The sequence below is a fragment of the Orycteropus afer genome, unplaced genomic scaffold (assembly GCF_000298275.1).
Source record: "Orycteropus afer afer isolate SDZICR_OR568_19922 unplaced genomic scaffold, OryAfe1.0 scaffold00357, whole genome shotgun sequence".
Taxonomy (NCBI): domain Eukaryota; kingdom Metazoa; phylum Chordata; class Mammalia; order Tubulidentata; family Orycteropodidae; genus Orycteropus; species Orycteropus afer.
In genome coordinates, this window is record NW_006921944.1 from 2045841 (window position 1) to 2058916 (window position 13076).

The following is a 13076-nucleotide window of genomic DNA, read 5'->3' on the forward strand; positions in this document are numbered from 1 at the left end:
TTCAAACCCACCAGCCACTCCTCGGAAGGAAGGTTGGGCAATCCTACTTCCATAGTGATACTGCCTCAGAAACCCAAGGAGGGGTCGCTATGAGTCGGGGGCGACTCGACGGCACATAACAACAACAACAACAACATCACTTTGGCAATATCCCAGTTGTCTGTGCCCAACAAGATTGCTGATAGACTGCAGCTCCATATGTCTCCTTTTTTGGTGTTTTCTTGAAGGTTTTTCTACTAGTTGGAGTTTAACCAACTTCTGTATTCTTCCTTTCAAAGCTCAGGTTTCCAGGATTATCTTCTGTATGTGTGTTAATTGGTTCCCCTTTTCTCTGTTGAAGAGGGTCTGTGTAGTTTGTCTGCCTGTTCTGCCATCTTACCAGAACTCTCGACCCTATTGTTCTTAAGATAATTCACTCATCCTTGTCAATATCACAGAAATCTATTTAAGAGCCTAATTCTATTAAAAGAACAATTTCACCCTCTGAACACTAGACTCTCATCCTCTAAACTCACCTTGATTTATGTCTGTAATTTTGTATCTCTTTCAAGACTTCAGATACTATTCACTGAGATGCAGCTTCATTCAACTATGTTGAATTCATCTTGATATTAATGCCATTGTAGTTCATTCATCACTGAATGCCTAAGCATATCTAACAGGGAAAATAACTGACTCATTCCTTTGCCATATATTTGTCCTGACCATCAATGGTAGGCAAAATATAACTCCCCAAATATGTCCACATCTTAATCCTCTAGGAAAATGTTAGGTTAAACAGTAAATTAAAGTAGAGGATGACACTAGAGTTGCTAATCATCTGATTATAAGATGGGGAGATTATCCTCAATGACCTTGCTGGCCCCAATAGAATCACAAGATTTCTTTTAAGTACAAGAGCAAAACAGGAGAGAACTGCAATGTTGCTGATGGAAGAAAGACTCCTCTGGCCATTGCTGGCTTTGAAGCTGGGAGTAGGGCACATAAGTCAAGAAAATAATTGTGGCGAATGACTTTTGTCTTAGTTATCAAGTGCTGCTATAACAGAACTACCACAAGTGATATGTGTTCTCTCATAATTGAGGAAGCTAGAAGTCTGAATTTAGAACACTGGCTCTAGGGGAAGTGTTTCTTTCTCTGGGCCTCCTGGTCCTAAGATGATCCCAGTGCAGGGATCCTGGGACCAAAGGCTATGTATATTTATGGTGAAGTGTAAACCATAGTGAAGGGTGTACTGTCATCACTAAGTGCTTTGAGTTCTCTTTGCTTTCAGCAAGCAAGTTTGTGTCACCTGAATATCTCAGGCTGTTAATGACTCTTCCTCCAATTCTGATGCTGCATTCTTCTTCATACAGTCCACCTTCTTGGATTATTGGCTAAGCATGTAGATTGAATAAGAATGGTAAAAAGATACAACTGTGACACACACCTTTGCTGATTTTAAACCACACAGTATATCCCCTTGTTCTGTTTGAATACCTGCCTCTTGGTCAATGCACATGTTCCACATGAGCACAATTAAGTGTTATGGAATTCCTATTCTTTGCAATGTTATTCATAATTTCTCATGATCCACACAATTGGGCACCTTTGCATAGTCAATAAAATGCAAGTAAACATCTTTTCAGGTATTCTCTGCTTTCAGCCAAGATCCATTTGACATGAGCCATGATATTCCTTATTCCACATCCCTTCTGAATCCAGCTTGAATTTCTGGCAGTTCCCAGTCTATGTACTGCTGCACCTGTTTTTGAATTATTTTCAACAAAATTTTATTACATGTGATATTAATGATATTATTTGATAATTTCCACATTCAGTTGGATTACTTTGTTTTGGAATGGGTCCAAATATAGATCTCTTCCCGTTGGTTAGCCAGGTAAATGTCTTCCAAATTTCTTGGCATAAACAAGTGAGCACCTCTAGTGCTGTATCTGTTTGTTAAAACATCTCAATGGGTATACCATTTACTCCTGGAATCTTGTTTTTTCCAAGGCCTTCAGTATACCTTCTTCTTTTCAGTAAGACTTTCTTTTTCTTTTTTTTTTTTTTTTTAGCAACTAATAATTTTTATTACCTACAAAACACACACATACAAATTATTATTGTTCCTCCATAGCGGAAAATTCCGCAAATAACAGATTTTCTCTGTATGTGATGCATTGAATCAAGCCAGCATAGTTACTAAAATATCTACAATTATATTCCTCAAAGCAGGGTTTGGCTACTTCTGGGGTTTGTTTGGTGATATGTTGAGGGATATTGCCAACAACATGGTGAATATGCTCCATCTTCCTAGACAATAATGTTTGCTTGGTGCTACGTAATCACTTATTTTTAAAAGCATTTATAGGAAACATTTCTCCCAAAATGAAACATAAAGAACCTAATATATAAAACAAGTTCCAAGGAAACTGTGTTGGCATAGCAACTGGCTAATGGGAGTTCCCGCACAACCCACATACTGTAGGTACCTGTCTCTTCCCTCCAGGAGTGTGCTCTCAGGGAAAACAGAGGTTCTCCTTTATACTTGGCACACCAAGCTTCACTGCCTTTCAATCTCTGATTCAAAGACTGGAGCATCCCTGCCCAGGACAGAGATAGTCAGAAGTGCCCGAGAATCACCAGTGGTAGGCCAATCCATCTTGGCCTCTTTCAGGTAAACAACAGTTAGAGGTAGCATAATTGGCATTTCATGGGCTGAGTCCAGCTTTTTAAATCTAAACATTTGTGGCTTTTCAGTAATCTTGGTTACAAGACATTCCAACACCCGAATACTTCTACTTAGGTTAATGCAGCTCTTCTAAGCACCTCCATTTTTAAATCATAATAAACAGCAATATATCTTCCCAAATTTGAAAGTACTTGCAGTGAATTGCTTGATATGGCCCTTCTAGCCATTGTCCTCCATTCTGTGGTGTTTTGTAAATCCCATTATCCATGCCTGTTTGGGGTGGTGTGGTAGTTAAGGTCAGGTATCAACTTGGCTGGGCAGCTGGTAGTAGTCATTCCCTATAATGACTGGCAGTCGACTCTGTGATGGGATTTAGGTTAATTCTGTTGGGACAACACAAGTGGAATGTATCTTGAGTCCTGCCTTGCTGGAGGGTATAATTAAAATCACCACCCTTAGCTTCCCTGAGGGTTTTACCTACAAATCTCCTGGGAAGATTCACTTGCCTCTTGCTCCGGCTTTGATCCTTGGCTCATCGTCATCTCACCCCTGGATTTGGGACAGCAGCCACCACCGTCTGATATGCTGCTCGAGGTTCATCTAACCCCGAGAGTTGGGAAGATCCGCCAGACCTACTCACGGACCTGGGACTCGCCAGCCTGCCAGCCTCCACCACTACTACTACGTGAGACGAACCCTTGGGTGTCTGTGAGTTCTGTGAGGCATTACAGTGAAATTCAGAACCCTAAGACTGGGGAAATTACTGGGAGGAAGAGGAGGGGTTAATGTCTGAGATGATGGAGTGGCATGGAAGTTTGGACATTTGGGACATCTTTGACTTCCGCCTCATGGGAACCAGCCTCGTGCTGATCTTTCTAAGAGACATTGTTCAAGCAGTACTAAATGTTCCCAAAGGGCATTCTGTCCTCTAATCTGGTTTCTGAATATTCTAGTTCTTTTGCTTCTTTATATATTCTTCCAGTTCAAGATGCCACTTGGACCAGTACTGAGAACAGAGTTCCATGTCCATGAAGTGTGGGTGGGCTGGAGACCCATCTTTGTAGGCCACCACAATTAAGCCACAATCAACCTGAAAGCTATAATTGGCATCATGGTTTATTGCACCAATGTAAGCCACAACTTGCAGGGGGTTGTCAAATGTATTTCGGATGAAAGGCTTTGGTTTCTCTGATGTCTTCCAGTCAATCACACACAGCTTGCCCTGATAGTCAGCCATACAGTCCAGAAGACCCACATATTTTAGGGTTTCATGTTGAACAGCACTTTCAAGAACTTGCACTCCACTGATATCTTTCAGAACATGTTGGACACTTTCAATGTAGCCAGATTCCAGACTCTCATCTTTCTCTTTTGAACTGCCCTGGGGTGAAATTATGCTTTCCAAGGCTTCATGGAACCAGTTCCCTTGTAAAAATGTGTTTGAAGTATATTCTGCAAAACCATCTTGTCCCAGTTCTCGAATCATCCGCTGTTGATGTCATCATCTGTTGTAGGACTCATGTCACACTTGGTATCATACTCCTTTTCAAGGGGATTTTCAAAGGAATTGAAAAGTCACTTGACGTATTTGATTTTACTCTTTTCTCTGAATTGAAGAGAGGAAACTAGTTTCATGGAGCCCTTGTTTCATCATCTTGCTTTGGGGGCTTACACTTACTCACAGGTCCATAAAGGGAAGCATCTTCCTCAAACAGTGATTCTGGGGTCTGAGCATGGCTTCTGAATGACAAGACAGATTGTATTAAATCAGAATATTTTTCTTGGTCTACTTGTTCATAAGCATTCACTTTTTTCTTCCAGCCACATGAATAAGAAGTGGAGAAACTAACACAGTGGACTGGTTCTACACAGAACCCCTTTGAACTTCTGAGCTGCCTGCAAACTGTCTGAAAAACCTTCATTTTATTAAAATTTTCACTTCCCTCTAGTTTATTTGCAGTGTGGAGGGCCTTTTCTCCTTTGCATTCCACAGAAGTCACAATGCTGCAAGCAGGTGAACAACGCTTCGCTTAACTGTCCCTAACCAACATGTTCTCCAGAATTGTATTTTCATCTGTCCCACGCTTTTGTCTGATGACCCGCCAGAGGTGTGGGGGCCTCAGTATGCACTGCCAGTAAGACTTTCTTCAGCACCATTGGTTCTTGATCATATGCTACCTCCTGAAATGAGTGAATGTCAACCAATTTTTTTTGGAGGGGGGTATACAGTGACTCTGTATTCGTTCCATCTTCTTGTGATGCTTCCTATGTCTTTCAATAACTTGCCCATAGACTCTTTCAATACTGCAACTCACGGCTTGAATTTTTTCTTCAGTTCTTTCAGCTTGAGAAATACTGAGTGTATTCTTTCCGTTTTGTTTTCTAACTCTCTGGCACATTTCATCACACAGTGAAACATGTGAGAGCTTGAACGTGATAGGACTGCCTTGCTTTTCCAGCTCTCACAAGTTTTCTGCCTGTGACAGGGTGCAGTCTTACCACTTTTCTGTCACTCATTTTAGTGGATAATGTTTAAAATTTCTTTCTCTGCCAGGTTTCTGCCCTATGCAGGTCCCAGCATTCACAGGTTGTACTGTATTACTTTGTCTTCTCAAGACACCCTTTGAAATCATATGTTTAGCTCTCTTACTTCATCATTTCTTCTATTTGCTTTAGTTAATCTACGTTCAATAGCAAGTTTGAGAGTCTCCTCCAACATCCATTTTGGTCTTCTTTTCTTTCCTGACTCTTTAATGACATTTTGCTGTCTTCATGTATGACATAGTTGCTGCCATCCCATAACTCCTCTGGTTTTCAGTTATTAGTGTTCAATACATCAAATATGTTCTTGAGATAGTCTCTCAATTCAAGTAGGATATACTCAAGGTCATATTTTGGCTCTCGTCAACTTGTTTTAATTTTGGTTTATTGCTTTATGTCATCTTTAGTTGTTCTCTATTTCAGGTTTCAAGAATGTGTTCTCAGTCACTGCAAATTTCACATACTAGTTTAAAAAACTCATTGCCATCTAGTCAATTCTGACTGATAGTGACCCCCACTGAGTTTCCAAAGCTGTAAATCTTTATGGAAGCAGACTGCCCCATCTTTCTTCCATGGAGTCTCTGGTAGGTTTGAACTTCCGACCTTTTGATTTTTAGCCAAATGCCTTAACCACTAGACCACCAGAACTCCTTACATACTAGTTTATACCAGTTAAATTCAATAGCAAACATAACTTCTAAATGTCACTCCCACAATGTCTGCTACATACCATTCTACATCCAGCATGCCAGAGAACTCACAAAATTATACTACCCAAGTAAAATGTGTGCTAATATAAATGATAATACAACATAGAAAGTATACACAGTGTTTCATATTATTCACCAATAATTCCACAAGGCTTGTACTATTTTTAGCCTCACTTTTAGCAAATGGAAGCTGAAGTGTCCAGAAGTTAAGAATCCCAAATTGCAAAACTAATGCAGTAAGTGGAACTGAGACTTGAGTCATCTTTAAGTGGTGTTAAATGACAGATATTGGAGTGGAGTTATAAAAAAATTAAGATTTTATTTTGGAGTAAACTGAATTGCTGCATGAAAGAAGTGTTCCACTCAAGAGGAGATACCGAGTACTTCATCTTGAACAAAAATAGTTGTTTCCTTTTATAAGGAACTTTGAGAAAGTTAGTTGGGGGAAGAAAGGAACAGTTTTGGGGAAGTTGTCTGAGGTGCTGTGAATTACTTGGTACGGCCTTTCTAGTCTAGTCTTTGTAACTCCCACTGGATTACTGGGTGGGACCATGCAAATTAGGTGTGTAGAACGCTGATGTTGGAATTGGTTAGTTTTGTCACTCTGCCAGGCTTAAAATGAGCCCTCCTAGAGGCAGGGAGCTCTGGTGGCATAGTGCCTAAGGCATTTGACTGCTAACCAGAAGGCTGGTGGTTCAAACACACCAGCCAATCCTTGGAAGGAAGGTTGGGCAATCTACTTCTGTAGTGCTACTGCCTTGGAAACCCAAGGAGGGGTCTCTATGAGTCAGCTCTGACTTGAGGGCAAATAACAACAACAACAACAGAGGCAGAGGGAGGATGTCACTGCTATCAAGAGAGAAGAGCTGGAGATGAAGTAGAATGTGTCCTTAGACCCTACCCGAGATCCCGGCACTGGACCTTCTTGGCAGAGACACCCTGGTGGAGAGATACCCAGGATGACAGAGAGATGGTGGCAGTGGAACCAAGAGGCACAAGACAGAGTGGCAGACTTGCCTGGCCTACAGAGGCAGAGGCCAGGACAAGAGGCCAAGGGCTAGAGAGGAGTGTCTGAGGAAACAGCAGAGGGGAGACTGTCCTGATCAAAGAGTTGTTTTGAGAGTGTTCCTGAAACTGAATTTTAACCTGTTATTTCCCTGAGGAGCCCCATAATCATGAGTATTGTCTGTGAGTTCTCTGCAGCCATTGAAACAAATTATCAAACCCAGAAGAGAAGCAGTGAGTACCAGTGCCGTGGGAGAGATGATGGTGTCAAAGTTGATAAAAAGGCTGGAGAGTGGCAGCATGTCTGGCCTCATAAGAATAAGCCTCGGGCTGCTGATGGTGATTTTGTCTTCCTCTTGTGAAGTTAGAGGAGGTCAGAAGATGTGGCCTCCGTGTAGTTTTTGCAATGTCATTTAAGCATATCTTTTCAAAGGGAAAGGGGCAGAAACAAACACAAAAATGTGGACTGGATTCTGACTCATGGGGACTCTGTTTTATAGATTAGAACTGATCTCTATAGGGTTTTCTTGGATGTAATCAGTATGAAAGTAGATTCAAGCTGCTAAATTTTGGTTAGTAGTTGGGAGGTAAAGGGGGAGGGGAGAATTATGTTTGGGCCACTTATCCTTTCATTCATAATTGGTGCAGAAATAACTTTATTATGATCAAGTCTCAAGGGATTGTGGATTTGGAAAATACCAGTTAAATTATTTTTATAGGTAGAAGCTCCTGGGGATAATCTAAACTACTATGGTCCTTTCTGATTGATAGTGGATTAAGTGGAGCTAACACAAACAAAACAAACTCACTGCTGTTGAGTCAGATCCAACTCATAGCAACCCCTCCTTGGGTTTCAGAGGTGGTATCGCTGTGGAAGTAGGTTGCCTAATCTTCCTTCCGAGGAGTGGCTGGTGGGTTTGAACCGCCAGCCTTCTGGTTAGCAGTCAAATGCCTTAGGCACTAGGCCACCAGAGCAAGGATACAATTAATCTTTAAGATTTAAAAAATAATACTGTATTTCTCTATTAATTTCCTTATAGATTACTGGTCGTGTCATGCACATAGTCAAGTGATGTTACCCAAGAAATATTTTAAGAAGTTTCAATAACTTTACAATTATTTTTATAACATTTTTTTCTTTCTTTCTTTCACTCCGTGGTTAGCTCTTTAAGGATGTTTTCCAGAGAACTTTTACTTCATTTTTCAGTTTTACCTACTCCCTAGCTTGATTGCTGATTTCCTTTTATCTTCTTCCCTTTAGGCAAATCCATACAATCCAGATTGAAACTAGATTGAAAAAGTTGATACTATTTGACAAAACTCTTTTCTTTAATAAAAAATTAAGGAGCCCTGGTGGTTCAGTGTTGAAAACATTTGACTGCTAACCAAAAGGAAGGCAGGAGTTTGAATCCACCAGGCACTGCACAGGAGAAATATGAGGCAGTCTGATTCCATGAAGATTTACAGGCTTGGAAGCCCATGGAGCAGTTCTACTCTGTCCCATAGGGAGGCTATGAGTTGGAATTGACTTGATGGCAGTGGGTTTGGGTTTTGGGTTAATAAAAATTAGCAAAAAAAAGTTCAAATTTGGCTTTCCTGAAATTGTAGATCAAGGCCTGGTGTGTGTGATTCACATATAACAGCTGAAATCACTTCATCTACAAGTTAATGGATGAAATTAGCATGTTAAAGAGTTGGAGGGCTTAATTAGAAAGTCAATCCTTAGGCAAAAAGCCTCTCAGGAACACTAAAGCAGTTTGTTGATTTTGTTTGTTTCAGGTTTGGGGGCAGAACCTGGAAATAGAAATTGATTGTGACTTTCAAAAAATAAAAGTCCATATGAAATTATATTATCCTCAGGTTCATTTTAAAGAAAGTGTGTTCACAGTAAATGTATGATCTTTTACCTTCTAAAACTAGTTATTTTAATCGTGGCAACATTCCAGTGAGAAATGGCCTATTTATTTCTCTGTCCTTCCCTCATGTTTTTTCACATTGAGTACAGGTTTTGGCACTCTCCAATTGAACCATCCTGAATTAAGAGTCTGTTGCATTTTGAAAACAGCTGCTGCCCCTACCCTAAGTGTTTCAGGCATGGAACAGAGGCAAACACTCCAACTCTTGAGAATTTTGTTTTTTCTGGCACACACCTTCATATTTCTAAATAACATGCCTTAAAATATCACCATTTCTGGATTTTCCAATTCTATATATTTCATATTGCCTTCTCACCATAGAGTAGCATTTAGAACTCTTACCTTATTCCCATATACATTTTGCTTCCCTCCCTTCTCATCTATAGTTGTATGACAAATGGCATGTAACAGTTGATGCAGTAGTGTTCTGTATGAATACTTTTTTTTAAATTTTTGTTTTCAATATTTTTATTAATTAAGTCAATAAATATGTTTAAGTTTTCCACTGTGCTAGGGGAAAAAAAGACCCCTGATTCAAACTTGTAAAAAGATCCATTTATTAAACCACAGACAGGACAATCATCCAGGATGAGGGAAATGATCAGCATGTACACAGCACAAGAAGCCAAAAGGAATCCATTGAATCACGTTCATGATGTTCATTATATTTGATAGAGTACAAAATAAATCACTGCAAAATCATGATTGATGACAAGTCAGTTCATCACTGTAACAGACAGGACTAAAGAAGCAGGGAAAGGACCATGATTGGGACACACAAATGAAAATTTAAAAAGGATGACAGGATTGGGTTCCGGGACTTGTCTACCTGGCTACCTAGTGTTCAAGGATGACCCGTGACCATGCGGGTCCTGAGTCACAGCCACAGAGTGGCTATAAGACAATACCAGGAGTACTGCTGAAGAAGAGCAAAATATGAGGTCTCACACTCCCAATTCTCAAAACTGCTATACAGCCACAGTAGTCAAAACAGCCTGGTATTGGTACAATGACAGACACACAGACCATAGAGAACCCAGAAATAGATCCATCCACCCAGTCTTTAACAAAGTGCTGAAATCCATTCAATGGGCAAGTGATAGTCTCCTTAACAAATGGTGCAGGCAAAACTGGATATCCATTTGTAGGAAAATGAAACCAGATCCATACCTCACACCATACACAAAACTAACGCTAGTTGGATCAAAGACTTAAATGTGAAACCCAAAACTATAAAGTTTATTTAAAAAAAAAAAAAAAGATACACTCTTAGGGGACTTAATTTATGACATAAATAGACTTTCAAGCATAACCCAAAATGCACTGTTGGGCCCAGGTTATGAAGGAGTTGTTCTGCGCGAGGAATTTGCTAACACACGACAATGCAAAAGCAAAAGGAAAGTTTATTTGCTAGCTCGAGCTAGGGTCCCTGCTCTTGCCAACATAGTGGCCTAAGCAAAAGACCTCGTGCTCCTTCACTATCACACTTTTATAGGAAAATATGGGGTGGAGTAGTACCAGGGCAAAGGGGTACAGATGATTGGTTGTTGCTAAGGGGTATAGAGCAGGGATCTGAGATGTTGGGGGATGTGTTGGAATCCCCTGGCTCCAAAGTCTACCTAGGGAATTATTATCTAGGGAGGATGCAGAGACCTGATACATGGGAGACTTCAGGAGCCAGGTAAATCTCTGATACACGCTGAATCCGGAGGAAATCTCTGATATGTGCTAAATCTGGAGGGTAGATAAAAGCCCTGAGGCATGGGGAGTGTTAGAATCCCCGACACTAAAAGACTTCTGGTTAAAGATATACCTGGAGGCCATTAGGACTCAGGCCTCACATTTCACCCTTTTTTTGTCATGCATATGAGGAATCATTCTCTTGTATTACAGGAGATAAAGACTGATATTGTTGCCTCAGGACCATAAGTTGTACAGTATTAACCCGATCTTTTACAAATGATATAAGCTTATTTATAATTGTTGTTGTTGTTGTTATGTGCCGTCGAGTCAAACCCGACTCATAGTGACCCCTCCTTGGGTTTCCGAGGCAGTATCACTACAGAAGTAGGATTGCCCAACCTTCCTTCCGAGGAGTGGCTGGTGGGTTTGAACTGCCAGCCATCTGGTTAGCAGGCAAGTGTCTTAGCCACTATGCTACCAGAGCTCCTTTATTTATAATGCAGGGACCAAAAGTCAGTATAATTATAAGGATTATGAAGGGTTCTAAGAGAGTAGATACCAAAGTAGTCAACCATGGGGAGTTACTAAACCAAGACTCGAATAATCCTTCCTGAGTTTCATGCTTCTTTTTTCTTAGGGCAAGTCCTTCTTGTACCTTGGCCATGTATTCCCGAACCACACCCGTATGATCGGCATAGAAGCAGCACTCTTCTCTTAGGGCTGCACACAATCTTCCTTGTTGGAGAAGTATAAGATTTAACTCCCGGCGGTTTTGTAACACAACCTCCGATAGCGAGGTTAGAGATTTCTCTAAATTTGAGATAGAGGCTTCTATCCTTTCAAGGTCTTCGTCTATAGCTTCCCTTAGGGAATTCATGCTTTGATTCTGTACAGTTAAAGAAGTTATTCCTAGACCGGTTCCTGCTAGGCTAACTAGAGTAGCTAGGGTAAAGGCTGCAGTGAGTGGTTCTCTTTTTACTCTATCAGTCCTGCTCCAGTGTACATACACCTCTTCCTCTGGGTGGTAAAGAATTCAGGGCAGAACAGTCACTAGCACACAATGATCTGAGGACAGATTAAGTACTCTCAAGTTTAAACAAGGTAAAAGTCCAGCTCTTGAGCAAAGCTACCAACCCCCTTCCCTGGGAATGATCCAGCTAAAGGACGAGTTTATTTCTGTACATGAGGCGCAATGTTTTTGAGCGTGGGGGTTTTTCCCCACACATAAGCCCTTTCCTGTCATACGTTGTATAGTAATTCCTACTTTACGGTCTTTCCAGGAGCAATTCTTTGGGCTCAGGTCATAAGAATAGCTGAAAGAGGTATTAATGCTTATTGCTTCATAAAATGGAGGTTTTACATCATAACAGAGTCAACAGGCTTGAGTCAGGTTAGGACTAGTACGGTTAAGTGTTAGGTAAGCTGCTAGCATTAAATTCCAAGGAGGGTCTATGTCCTGAGGATTGGCTTGGACCCTCGGGGGCTCTCATTGTAACATCAGGGGTTACAGGGCTCAGTTCTTTCAACGTCTTTCTTGTAGAAGGTGGGGTTTCTTTTCCCGGGAGTTTTAACACTTCATTTGGACCTACTGACCTGGTATCTAAGGGCTCTACTTCCTGTAAAATAGTTATCTCCCCAGATGGGTAAGGGTATGCATAAACTCGAATGCCCCAACTGAGTCCTGACTTCCACTTGGTTAATTCCCTTTTTCCTTGTTCAGTGAATGTAACCTTTATCTGCTCATCCCTTTCTCCATTTGAAGTTTGGGATCTGCATTTGGCTGGGCTGTCAGCAAAGGAGAATTTTACGTAATCATTGATGTTCACCTCCCACTTCCCATTCTCATCCTTAGAAGTTACACAGCTCCAACTTTTGCAGTAATACCAAGGGAGCCCCCCACATTGCCGGCTATTTCTTTTATACTCTGGGCAAGTGTAAAAACCTATAGCTCTGATATGGCATTTGGCCCACCCACATTCTGTAGCTTGTCCAAGGGAAAAAAAAAAAAATCAGGTCACCATACATTAAGGGTGGTGGTGGATGTGGTGGAGTTTAAGGTCTCGTGGGTCTGTCCATTGAGAATTTGCTAAGTGACTTGATAGGGTTGGTGAATCGCGGTACTTATCGCGAGGCGGTAGAAGCTCAGGGTGAGGGCGAGAAGGACTGTGATCTCCATGGTGCTGCATTAACTTGACTTTCAGCGGGTTTTCAGGATTGGAGCACGCTTTCCAATTCGCTCATGCAGACTGCTGTTCCGTCTGGTTAGCTCTCCTGATATGGGAGTGGTGTATCCAGGCGCTGATTCCATCTACCTTAACAGCAGTGGGGGTCACAAGGACAACAACATAAGGTCCCCTCCATTTTGGCTCCAGTGTCTTTTTCTGGTGCTTTTTTACCCATACCCAATCTCCCAGTTCAAACCCATGGACAATCCCTTGTTCACTAAGAGGACCTTCATATATGGCTCAGAGTTTGGGTCATAATTTCTTCTGAATTACTTGGAGAGTTTTCATCTCCAAGATTAAATCTTTTGACAAGTTATTGGGA

The 13076-nt window shown here is 41.1% G+C and overlaps 1 protein-coding gene across 1 annotated transcript; it reads right to left on the reverse strand.

The window, feature by feature from the left end:
* Positions 1-3602: 3602 nt before the first annotated feature.
* On the reverse strand, positions 3603-11406 carry LOC103207182 (mitochondrial genome maintenance exonuclease 1-like). The gene is given in 3 exon segments (XM_042782524.1): positions 3603-4114; positions 4329-4678; positions 11120-11406. Coding segments are annotated over 3 exon segments (1149 nt in total).
* Between the last annotated feature and the right edge of the window lie 1670 nt (positions 11407-13076).